This window comes from Barbatula barbatula (genome assembly GCF_947034865.1).
Source record: "Barbatula barbatula genome assembly, chromosome: 10".
Classification (NCBI taxonomy): Eukaryota; Metazoa; Chordata; class Actinopteri; order Cypriniformes; family Nemacheilidae; genus Barbatula; species Barbatula barbatula.
The window spans coordinates 23,703,469-23,718,638 of NC_136773.1; the positions used below are offsets into that span (position 1 = coordinate 23,703,469).

Genomic DNA, 15,170 nt, shown 5'->3' on the forward strand with positions numbered 1-15,170 from the left:
TAAGCCAATCATATTGAAACTTACAATTCAACCAATCATAACCGCTGAGAGCACACACCTGTTGCGCAGTTTCACTCAATTCTTACGTTGCCAATTTAGTGTTTTTTCAGCCCCCTTAAGCGAGATATTCTCCATAAAGCGGATAGCTACAAAAAAAGTGATCGGTTGAATTGTAAGGTTGAATCTGATTGGCTAAACAGGATGACAACTCAAGTGGGAGGCACAGCGCTGACCAGAGTCTCAAAATACACACACAAATCCAAGACGAATGACGATTTGCCATGATAAACATGCACATTTTAAACATTCAAAATATTTGTGCACAGTTGTATGTCTGTGAATTGTCTTCGTATTTTATGAGAATATAATAAAATTTTACGCACATGAATTGGATTTCATGCATGTGAAACTAGCAACGCAAGCGTACATCGTGTTTTATGTGTGAATAATTCATGAGACTAAAATCGCTCCATACACCCGACCCGATCCTGTAGAATATATATTAGATAAAATATATATGTAGTGTTTCTAACCCGATGGGAAACGCTTAGCAAGTGCAAACATTTCATTTATGAGGTGTTTCTTATTATGCGATAAAACGCAGTTTTACAAAACCCATCTCTGGAGTTTTCACCAATAAAATGTGCGACACTTTACGTTTTACTACCAAATTATATGTAATATCTAATTATATAGTCAAGTCAGATATATTTAATAGTGCTTTATTTGTATTGCAAATGAGCTTTTCCAAAAAAACAACAGAGAATAAATAAAGATATAACCTTAGTATAACATACACTGGAAAGCGAGAAATCTCGCGAGACCCAGGCAAAAGTCTCATGATTCTTATCCAGAGCATGATGGGATACACGTAGCCCTGAATAGTGCTATTCAAGATGGAGTGTGGATTTAGTGCGTGTTAAGGGCACTGCATTTTGGCGTTTTAAGCTCTTACTTCCTGTCAAGCACAAACGTTCTCAGGAGGCCAAGACCGCATGTGTGGGTATTTGGACGAAGCCTTAGTTCATGGCTCTCGTTGTGTTCACATTTTTGTCGGCATGCGTGTCTGTGTGTGTACCTCTGGTGACTCTCTCTGCTCATGACTTCCGTTGTGTTCAGATATTTGTCTGCGCGTGAGAAAGGCTCGCTGAGACTCCGTGTTGGTCTCCTGTCTCTGCTCATCCTCTCTCTGACAGTCTCTGTAAAACACAAAGCCTTCAGTGAACAAACACACAGAAACGGCAGGCATAACACAAACAGCTCTGTGGTAGACTGACTTACTGGAGTTTACGAGCTGTTAATTGTTTCCTGAAAATCTACAAACACGCATTGTCAAAAAAATCACATATTTACAATGCGTTTCTATTCTCGGCCTTTGAGAAGTACACAAAACCCCATCATTGTTTACATGACACGGCTATCCGACCATATTAAGACAAACACTTATTTAAATAACACAAATACAAGACCGTAGCAAATAGTGTGAAATGCTTGTGTGTGTTTGTTTACTGAATTGTGGGTCGGTGCCACTGGGTGGTTCTGCTCTCATGGTTGACGTAGTATGTTCGTCCCAGGTTGTCCTGCCTCTCCTCCCAGCCAGGGGGCAGCGCAGGCAGCTGATGAGGATGATGTGGACTACACAACTCATAAGGCTCCAGAAGCTCCCAACCGGGCTGAAAACACACAACATGAAAACACTGAGCGATGTTGTACAAACACACAACCCTGAGTATCACACCCACACGAAAGACTTCACTTGGTGGATGTATATACTGCAGTATTCTACTGTGACTATAGACGGTAACATAAACAAACGTGACTCCAACTGAACTACACATTCACAGAGAAGAACCGATACTTGGCTAAACTTGTCTCTACTATATTTTGAATTCAGCCTGTGAAACCGAGCTCAACCACTAGATGTCAGTGTACCATACGGTATCTTTAAATACGACCAAATTGCACCCATTCAACAAATTGTTTATTTAATCAAATGAACAAACAACAACATTCAACAAATCTTTATTGCATGCAATTATTATACAGTAAAATAATAATACAAATGAATATTAACGTAAATAAATATTATATAAATAGTTATATTGTTACACCCTGTCTACACCGGACGCAGCGCAGATGCGTCAATCCCATTAGAACTGGCAGTGTCGCGTCACGTCCGGTGTAAACACGTGCTGCGTCCGAAACCGCCAACTTCCATACTGTATACTAGACGATAAATGAGTATGAGTCACGAATGCTATGTCCGAAAACAGTGCAAAAAACAGGGGTTGCCAAATACCCCGGATGGTCCACTACTTCCGGGGTCAGTTAGGAGTCAGTAACTAGGAGTCAGTTAGGCTGAATGAAACGGTCTATAGTAAACTGATAAACGGAAGTAAATACTGTAGTATACTTCAATATTTACCATGGTAAGGTTCAATTACTGATAGTAAAACCTACAGTGTTTTTTATTATGTGGGACATTTTCATTAAGAAGTATTAAGCGACCAGTGACCACCCAGAACACCTCAACACCCATCGTAACTATTTTACGGGATCCTGAAGCACTGGGATATCACTCCATCGACTGACACCAACACTTGTGCGTCTGCATTTCTTGAATACTGTGAACACACAGAATACCACTATCAACACAACCCTCATACAATGAGAGACAGAAGTGGAAAAGTACACAGTACACTCGTGCACAAACAAACATCATTTGTTTGCTGAACAACAGGACGTGCAATAGTGATCAAACAAGACCACATTTGCATGTATTCATCATTTCTAGATGTACCGTGGTCATTTCAGTTCAGTGTTTGTTGAATATCAACAAAATCAAACCTCAGGAGTGACAAAGTCATCCAAAAGCAATGTGAAAGACTGACAGCGTGACGCGACACATGAAAACTGTGAGGAAAATCCAGATTATCACATAAAAAAACATTTGAACTTTTCCTAAACACACGTAGAAATGACCGTATTGTATAAAAGTGAATCTGAACTTGTTTTCTTTACAGTGTTTGAATTCTGAATACATACTGAGGATCTTTTCTGTTATTTTCACCTGTTTATCCAGTTTTCTGCAAACAACCGTCCGACATAATTACAATTATTCATGTTTTTTGTTAACTTGGCTGTTGCGGTGAATGATACAAAAACAGGGTTTTTACAGCCCAATAGTCAAATTCAAGGCTAGCAGTGGTTTTAATATCTTACCATATGCTTTTTGCCTTAACAACAAGAGAACAAATGAGCATTTTTCCAATATTTCCAAATATTTTGGTGGGTCATGAGATTATCCTCCCGGTTTGGGAACTCCAGCCCTACGAAATGCTTTTGAGGGACCATGACATCATTCTACAAACACATTTACTGTACAAGTTTTGCCAAACGAAATGATCTACATTTGTCTGACATTAGACACCCAAAGGGCGTCGTGAGGCACAATTGGTTCATGTATAAGAATCAAAAAGTGCATGTGTTTGTGTTGGCAACATATGATCTTACATCCAGACTCTCGCTCTGTTCAGCCGGATCGTCCTCTGCATCGCTGTTTTGGGGCAGGTAAGTCATCTTCAGTCTGAGATGACCTTTCACCCGGGACTTGTGACTGTGAAAACAGACACAGACAGAACATCAACACCAAAGACGCAAAACTCAACTCAACTGTATCAACAGTGTTGACATGTACATGTTTCATATGACAACAGCACACGGATACACAAAATCAAAGGGCGTATCAGCAACAATGGTATGACACTGGTTGGAGATTAAACATGCAGGTATTCAGGTGGATAAAAGCGCCGTCAAAATATCCGCTAACCTTCTCGGGTGCAGGAGAAAGTCCTTGAAGGTGTAGGGTCTTTCAGAGTTTGGATTTTCAGTCTGCGGACATTAAAATGACAAAAACACTGAAATCAGGCTTCACGCTGTTTCACTGCATCATTCGACTCAACGTTCTTCCACATTTAACTCTATTTTAATAATAAACAATGCTGAAAATAGCGTCAGTCTTGATGTTTATGAACCTCCGCCAACACACAGTGTTTAATGTTCAGTTTTTAATGTCCGAGTGAGTCATAATGAGCTTTTCCAAAAGCAGGTTTGTTTTACGATGGTGTGTTAAAATGGGAGCGACTATGAAGACATGAGGCAGACCTCCTAAAAATAACAGCCGACATCTTCATTTACATTAATAACACAACACTCAATCAAAATAAAAACGTGTTTATTTTACGTTATAAATAAAGATGGACAAACACTCACTGGCATCTGATGGAGAGGAACATCCACCTGCCCGAGAAAGTCATCTCTCGTCTAAAGAGAAAGAGAGACATTAAGATGAAATTCAGCGAACCTGAGTTCCATGTCTGACATTCAAAGACATAATAAAAAAAATCCTAAAGGGATAGTAACAATTCTGTCATCATTCACTCATCCTCACGTCGTGTCAAACCTGTACCAATTTCTTTCTTCTGCAGAACAGAAAAGACGACATTTTAAAGAGAGCGTTGATAACCAAACAACACTGAATCCGAGTGACTTCTACACAACCAAACCACAATTCAAGATGTTATTTTTCCAGGTTTTCTTACCCGTATAGTTTATTTAGCCATCAACATTCTCAAACTCATGTTGTGTTGCCATGTTTTATAGAGATTTTCCACAGTCATGAACATGATGCCATTTATACCGTCTACTGTAGAGTACAACTTCTATACTGAACAAAAACCCAACCCCATAACAAAGAGGTTTACGCCATAAATCACAAGGATACCAAGTGAAGATCGTGTTCCGTGAAGATATTTTGTAAATTTAATACCGTAAACATATCAAAACGTTACTTTTGTGAGTGGATGCAGCAAAATCGTGAACAAAAACAGCCTGGGAAAATGCACAGAAACTACACTCGCTCTTTAGGAATGACCCACTCAAGTTTGGTCTCTATATATAGTCTAGTGATTTGTTTGACATTTTATCTTAGTAATCTTAATCTTAAAAAAAGGTTATTACACCATAAAAAACTATTAGGCTAACTCACAGAAATTTCTAATATTGTTGACAACTAACCAGAAAGAAAGTAATGAAAATAGCAAATATACCAATACAAATAATCAGCATTTTGAATGAAATATAGAATAAATCTTACTTCATCGTACTATAAGTTATAATTCAATCATATACGAGCTGTTTCGACCTAAACCTGACACTCTGTGATTTTGTCTTCGTCCTTTGTTGATCTTTATGATGCTACTGCCCCTTTAAGAGATCGCATGAGTTTTGTTTCCAAACTCCAAAATGTGTTTTTTGCATCTCTTTGAGAATATTTCACTATGTCAAAAGTCAAAGTACGGGCAAATTATAAACCTTGGTAAGGATATAGCACAGGCCCGATCGGGCAAATGACATGTCTGTCAACTGACCCGAGGGTCTCTCATGCTGGCCATCGGGCAGTTCTTTTATTGAGCCCTGTATGGACAACTTTAAGGCGATTTTGATAATATTTTGATTTTTTGACACCCTCAAATTCCAGATTTTCAAATAGTTGTCTCTCCGCCAAATATTGTCCTATCCTTAACCATACATCAACGGAAAGCATATCTATACAGCTTTCAGACAAATAAATGTCCCTTATGACTGGTTTTGTGGTCCAGGGTCACACATATATGAGGCTTTATGAAGGTATAGAGATTGTGAGAGAGCTGCAGATATAAACTGAAGGTAAAAGTAGAACGGAACAGAAAGAGAAAAACAGAGAGAGTTTGTTTTCAGAGCAAAATCATTCCCATTGAAAAGTGTTTTCCAGCCCACGCTGGCCTTCATTCCCTGTTAAACAAAATGACATCCATCTTTACGCGCACGCTATCATTAAACTAACTGAAGCAACATGACACGTCAAACACACGTCATATAAAACAGGCAAAAAAGATTCATCGTTCTGTTATTTAGCGCTGAAATATGTCCATCAATATCACGAGACTGCTCTGCTTTCAAAAGATCATTTTATTTTCCTACAGCGTTCAGAACTCAACAACGACATTAACACAGATGAGCTCCCTCATTCTTCACCGTTCACCTGTTTGTTCAGAATTCAGATCAAACCACAGAGTCATTCTGTCACACGGCCACACAAGACAAACTCACTCCGCCTGTACCGGCGTCAGGAGAAATCTCTGCGGATGTTAGTTAGCACAAGCTAAATATAAAAAGTCAAACCCAACACAATGCCACAGTATAGTCCAGAAAGACTTGAAAAATCAGATTGACCTCGTCTGCCCCGCTAATGAGAGAAAAACACAAGCATAAAAACACACACAAACACACACTCATACAAACAAACACATACTATCACACAAACACACAAGCATAAAAACAATCACAAACAAACATTCATACAAACACATACTATCACACAAACACACAAGCATAAAAACACACACAAACACACATTCATACAAACACATACTATCACACAAACACACAAGCATAAAAACAATCACAAACAAACATTCATACAAACACATACTATCACACAAACACACAAGCATAAAAACAATCACAAACAAACATTCATACAAACACATACTATCACACAAACACACAAGCATAAAAACACACACAAACACACATTCATACAAACACATACTATCACACAAACACACAAGCATAAAAACAATCACAAACACACATTCATACAAACACATACTATCACACAAACACACAAGCATAAAAACAATCACAAACAAACATTCATACAAACACATACTATCACACAAACACACAAGCATAAAAACAATCACAAACACACATTCATACAAACACATACTATCACACAAACACACAAGCATAAAAACAATCACAAACAAACATTCATACAAACACATACTATCACACAAACACACAAGCATAAAAACAATCACAAACAAACATTCATACAAACACATACTATCACACAAACACACAAGCATAAAAACAATCACAAACACACATTCATACAAACACATACTATCACACAAACACACAAGCATAAAAACACACACAAACACACATTCATACAAACACATACTATCACACAAACACACAAGCATAAAAACAATCACAAACAAACATTCATACAAACACATACTATCACACAAACACACAAGCATAAAAACAATCACAAACAAACATTCATACAAACACATACTATCACACAAACACACAAGCATAAAAACACACACAAACACACATTCATACAAACACATACTATCACACAAACACACAAGCATAAAAACAATCACAAACACACATTCATACAAACACATACTATCACACAAACACACAAGCATAAAAACAAACACAAACACACATTCATACAAACACATACTATCACACAAACACACAAGCATAAAAACAATCACAAACAAACATTCATACAAACACATACTATCACACAAACACACAAGCATAAAAACACACACAAACACACATTCATACAAACACATACTATCACACAAACACACAAGCATAAAAACAATCACAAACACACATTCATACAAACACATACTATCACACAAACACACAAGCATAAAAACAATCACAAACAAACATTCATACAAACACATACTATCACACAAACACACAAGCATAAAAACAATCACAAACAAACATTCATACAAACACATACTATCACACAAACACACAAGCATAAAAACAATCACAAACAAACATTCATACAAACAAACACATACTATCACACAAACACACAAGCATAAAAACAAACACAAACACACATTCATACAAACACATACTATCACACAAACACACAAGCATAAAAACAATCACAAACAAACATTCATACAAACACATACTATCACACAAACACACAAGCATAAAAACACACACAAACACACATTCATACAAACACATACTATCACACAAACACACAAGCATAAAAACAATCACAAACAAACATTCATACAAACACATACTATCACACAAACACACAAGCATAAAAACAATCACAAACAAACATTCATACAAACACATACTATCACACAAACACACAAGCATAAAAACACACACAAACACACATTCATACAAACACATACTATCACACAAACACACAAGCATAAAAACAATCACAAACAAACATTCATACAAACACATACTATCACACAAACACACAAGCATAAAAACAATCACAAACACACATTCATACAAACACATACTATCACACAAACACACAAGCATAAAAACAATCACAAACAAACATTCATACAAACACATACTATCACACAAACACACAAGCATAAAAACAATCACAAACAACATTCATACAAACACATACTATCACACAAACACACAAGCATAAAAACAATCACAAACACACATTCATACAAACACATACTATCACACAAACACACAAGCATAAAAACAATCACAAACAAACATTCATACAAACACATACTATCACACAAACACACAAGCATAAAAACACACACAAACACACATTCATACAAACACATACTATCACACAAACACACAAGCATAAAAACAATCACAAACAAACATTCATACAAACACATACTATCACACAAACACACAAGCATAAAAACAATCACAAACAAACATTCATACAAACACATACTATCACACAAACACACAAGCATAAAAACAATCACAAACACACATTCATACAAACACATACTATCACACAAACACACAAGCATAAAAACACACACAAACACACATTCATACAAACACATACTATCACACAAACACACAAGCATAAAAACAATCACAAACAAACATTCATACAAACACATACTATCACACAAACACACAAGCATAAAAACAATCACAAACAAACATTCATACAAACACATACTATCACACAAACACACAAGCATAAAAACACACACAAACACACATTCATACAAACACATACTATCACACAAACACACAAGCATAAAAACAATCACAAACACACATTCATACAAACACATACTATCACACAAACACACAAGCATAAAAACAAACACAAACACACATTCATACAAACACATACTATCACACAAACACACAAGCATAAAAACAATCACAAACAAACATTCATACAAACACATACTATCACACAAACACACAAGCATAAAAACACACACAAACACACATTCATACAAACACATACTATCACACAAACACACAAGCATAAAAACAATCACAAACACACATTCATACAAACACATACTATCACACAAACACACAAGCATAAAAACAATCACAAACAAACATTCATACAAACACATACTATCACACAAACACACAAGCATAAAAACAATCACAAACAAACATTCATACAAACACATACTATCACACAAACACACAAGCATAAAAACAATCACAAACAAACATTCATACAACAAACACATACTATCACACAAACACACAAGCATAAAAACAAACACAAACACACATTCATACAAACACATACTATCACACAAACACACAAGCATAAAAACAATCACAAACAAACATTCATACAAACACATACTATCACACAAACACACAAGCATAAAAACACACACAAACACACATTCATACAAACACATACTATCACACAAACACACAAGCATAAAAACAATCACAAACAAACATTCATACAAACACATACTATCACACAAACACACAAGCATAAAAACAATCACAAACAAACATTCATACAAACACATACTATCACACAAACACACAAGCATAAAAACACACACAAACACACATTCATACAAACACATACTATCACACAAACACACAAGCATAAAAACAATCACAAACACACATTCATACAAACACATACTATCACACAAACACACAAGCATAAAAACAAACACAAACACACATTCATACAAACACATACTATCACACAAACACACAAGCATAAAAACAATCACAAACAAACATTCATACAAACACATACTATCACACAAACACACAAGCATAAAAACAATCACAAACACACATTCATACAAACACATACTATCACACAAACACACAAGCATAAAAACAATCACAAACAAACATTCATACAAACACATACTATCACACAAACACACAAGCATAAAAACACACACAAACACACATTCATACAAACACATACTATCACACAAACACACAAGCATAAAAACAATCACAAACAAACATTCATACAAACACATACTATCACACAAACACACAAGCATAAAAACAATCACAACACACATTCATACAAACACATACTATCACACAAACACACAAGCATAAAAACACACACAAACAACATTCATACAAACACATACTATCACACAAACACACAAGCATAAAAACAATCACAAACAAACATTCATACAAACACATACTATCACACAAACACACAAGCATAAAAACAATCACAAACAAACATTCATACAAACACATACTATCACACAAACACACAAGCATAAAAACACACACAAACACACATTCATACAAACACATACTATCACACAAACACACAAGCATAAAAACAATCACAAACACACATTCATACAAACACATACTATCACACAAACACACAAGCATAAAACCAATCACAAACAAACATTCATACAAACACATACTATCACACAAACACACAAGCATAAAAACAATCACAAACAAACATTCATACAAACACATACTATCACACAAACACACAAGCATAAAAACAATCACAAACAAACATTCATACAAACACATACTATCACACAAACACACAAGCATAAAAACACACACAAACACACATTCATACAAACACATACTATCACACAAACACACAAGCATAAAAACAATCACAAACAAACATTCATACAAACACATACTATCACACAAACACACAAGCATAAAAACAATCACAAACAAACATTCATACAAACACATACTATCACACAAACACACAAGCATAAAAACACACACAAACACACATTCATACAAACACATACTATCACACAAACACACAAGCATAAAAACAATCACAAACAAACATTCATACAAACACATACTATCACACAAACACACAAGCATAAAAACAATCACAAACAAACATTCATACAAACACATACTATCACACAAACACACAAGCATAAAAACAATCACAAACAAACATTCATACAAACACATACTATCACACAAACACACAAGCATAAAAACACACACAAACACACATTCATACAAACACATACTATCACACAAACACACAAGCATAAAAACAATCACAAACACACATTCATACAAACACATACTATCACACAAACACACAAGCATAAAAACAATCACAAACACACATTCATACAAACACATACTATCACACAAACACACAAGCATAAAAACAATCACAAACAAACATTCATACAAACACATACTATCACACAAACACACAAGCATAAAAACACACACAAACACACATTCATACAAACACATACTATCACACAAACACACAAGCATAAAAACAATCACAAACACACATTCATACAAACACATACTATCACACAAACACACAAGCATAAAAACAATCACAAACACACATTCATACAAACACATACTATCACACAAACACACAAGCATAAAAACAATCACAAACACACATTCATACAAACACATACTATCACACAAACACACAAGCATAAAAACACACACAAACACACATTCATACAAACACATACTATCACACAAACACACAAGCATAAAAACAATCACAAACAAACATTCATACAAACACATACTATCACAACACAAGCATAAAACAACACAAACACACATTCATACAAACACATACTATCACACAAACACACAAGCATAAAAACAATCACAAACAAACATTCATACAAACACATACTATCACACAAACACACAAGCATAAAAACAAACACAAACAAACATTCATACAAACACATACTATCACACAAACACACAAGCATAAAAACAATCACAAACAAACATTCATACAAACACATACTATCACACAAACACACAAGCATAAAAACAATCACAAACACACATTCATACAAACACATACTATCACACAAACACACAAGCATAAAAACAATCACAAACAACATTCATACAAACACATACTATCACACAAACACACAAGCATAAAAACAATCACAAACACACATTCATACAAACACATACTATCACACAAACACACAAGCATAAAAACAATCACAAACAAACATTCATACAAACACATACTATCACACAAACACACAAGCATAAAAACAATCACAAACACACATTCATACAAACACATACTATCACACAAACACACAAGCATAAAAACAATCACAAACACACATTCATACAAACACATACTATCACACAAACACACAAGCATAAAAACAATCACAAACACAACATTCATACAAACACATACTATCACACAAACACACAAGCATAAAAACAATCACAAACACACATTCATACAAACACATACTATCACACAAACACACAAGCATAAAAACAATCACAAAACAAACATTCATACAAACACATACTATCACACAAACACACAAGCATAAAAACAATCACAAACAAACATTCATACAAACACATACTATCACACAAACACACAAGCATAAAAACAAACACAAACACACATTCATACAAACACATACTATCACACAAACACACAAGCATAAAAACAATCACAAACACACATTCATACAAACACATACTATCACACAAACACACAAGCATAAAAACAATCACAAACACACATTCATACAAACACATACTATCACACAAACACACAAGCATAAAAACAATCACAAACACACATTCATACAAACACATACTATCACACAAACACACAAGCATAAAAACAATCACAAACACACATTCATACAAACACATACTATCACACAAACACACAAGCATAAAAACAAACACAAACACACATTCATACAAACACATACTATCACACAAACACACAAGCATAAAAACAATCACAAACAAACATTCATACAAACACATACTATCACACAAACACACAAGCATAAAAACAATCACAAACAAACATTCATACAAACACATACTATCACACAAACACACAAGCATAAAAACAATCACAAACACACATTCATACAAACACATACTATCACACAAACACACAAGCATAAAAACAATCACAAACACACATTCATACAAACACATACTATCACACAAACACACAAGCATAAAAACAATCACAAACAAACATTCATACAAACACATACTATCACACAAACACACAAGCATAAAAACAATCACAAACAAACATTCATACAAACACATACTATCACACAAACACACAAGCATAAAAACAATCACAAACACACATTCATACAAACACATACTATCACACAAACACACAAGCATAAAAACAATCACAAACAAACATTCATACAAACACATACTATCACACAAACACACAAGCATAAAAACAATCACAAACACACATTCATACAAACACATACTATCACACAAACACACAAGCATAAAAACAATCACAAACACACATTCACACAAACACATACTATCACACAAACACACAAGCATAAAAACAATCACAAACACACATTCATACAAACACATACTATCACACAAACACACAAGCATAAAAACAAACACAAACACACATTCATACAAACAAACACATACTATCACACAAACACACAAGCATAAAAACAATCACAAACACACATTCATACAAACACATACTATCACACAAACACACAAGCATAAAAACAATCACAAACAAACATTCATACAAACACATACTATCACACAAACACACAAGCATAAAAACAATCACAAACACACATTCACACAAACACATACTATCACACAAACACACAAGCATAAAAACAAACACAAACACACATTCATACAAACACATACTATCACACAAACACACAAGCATAAAAACAATCACAAACACACATTCACACAAACACATACTATCACACAAACACACAAGCATAAAAACAATCACAAACACACATTCATACAAACACATACTATCACACAAACACACAAGCACACAAGCATAAAAACAATCACAAACAAACATTCATACAAACACATACTATCACACAAACACACAAGCATAAAAACAATCACAAACAAACATTCATACAAACACATACTATCACACAAACACACAAGCATAAAAACACACACAAACACAAAGTTTACAGCTAAAGTTTAAGTGCATGTGTAACTTGTTTCCAACACGTTGTGAAAGTCTGAAGCTGAGGGAGAATGTGCAAATGAAATGAGTTAAGGGATAAGAGAGCGAGACACCTGATGCTCTGAAAACACGCAGCGGCTGCGGGACGTCCCGCTGGGCACTGAACACATTATCCTTAACAGAAGAGGACTGGCAGAGCTCAGTCGCGGTCTCCACCTATCAGTCGTCTCTCAGCTGACCTTTGGACCCGACAGCTGAGAGTGGCCATGTGCAGTCCCGGTGTATCATGTTGAATCCAGAGAGCTGAGCAGCGTGCTGTACGGCCAGACTCGCTGGAGTCCAGCAGAATATTTGAAAGTGTATTTATAGACCGGGGCTGGAAGAGGGTCTCCTGAACTATCTACACCATTATCACCGAGATACTTACACTGCTCACACATACAATACACCAAAAAGTCCTAGAAAACATAACATGTGCCTGAAAGTTTAATTAGCTCTACAAGATTATGTCTGCAAACAACAAAAACAAAGCCACACATGCAGGAAAATATCTCACAATCTGGCAACCCGAAGATAATTTTTCTTTAAATCTCATCTGTGTCATTAGAGTTTGAGAAGAGACGTCAACAATGAGTCAAACTGAGCTCTGCAATCCAAAACTAATATTATTGAAGATCTCAAAATGAACTCAAACATTTCTCAACACATCCAGATTATTTCACCTCCAGACCCCATCACGTGTTTCAACAATTACACTGTCATTTCATTCTCTTTAATTCTCCTTAAACAATTTTAGGAGAAAAATCGGAGACAAAGTTAAATGAAACGCACTGGAGAACTCCATAAGATCTTCTGAGCTATGAAAGCCAGCATACATTTCTTTTATATTTTTAAAATGTTTGAATATAAAGGAGTCTAATGCAACTCGTTACAAAATACACAAAGCACACCGACAACATTCAGA

General features: G+C 35.1%; 1 protein-coding gene across 2 annotated transcripts in view; it reads right to left on the reverse strand.

The window, feature by feature from the left end:
• The window catches only part of nedd4a (NEDD4 E3 ubiquitin protein ligase a), a 37,090-nt gene that overhangs the window by 8,242 nt on the left and 13,678 nt on the right, over positions 1-15,170 (reverse strand). For both annotated transcript variants that reach the window (XM_079465587.1, XM_079465586.1), the window contains exons 6-10: positions 4,273-4,323; positions 3,830-3,891; positions 3,514-3,616; positions 1,510-1,673; positions 1,079-1,199 (exon numbers count right to left, since the gene is read on the reverse strand). In XM_079465587.1, the coding sequence (XP_079321713.1) occupies positions 1,079-1,199; positions 1,510-1,673; positions 3,514-3,616; positions 3,830-3,891; positions 4,273-4,278 (456 nt within the window). In that variant the 5' untranslated portion in view covers positions 4,279-4,323. The remainder of the gene's footprint in view (positions 1-1,078; positions 1,200-1,509; positions 1,674-3,513; positions 3,617-3,829; positions 3,892-4,272; positions 4,324-15,170) is intronic.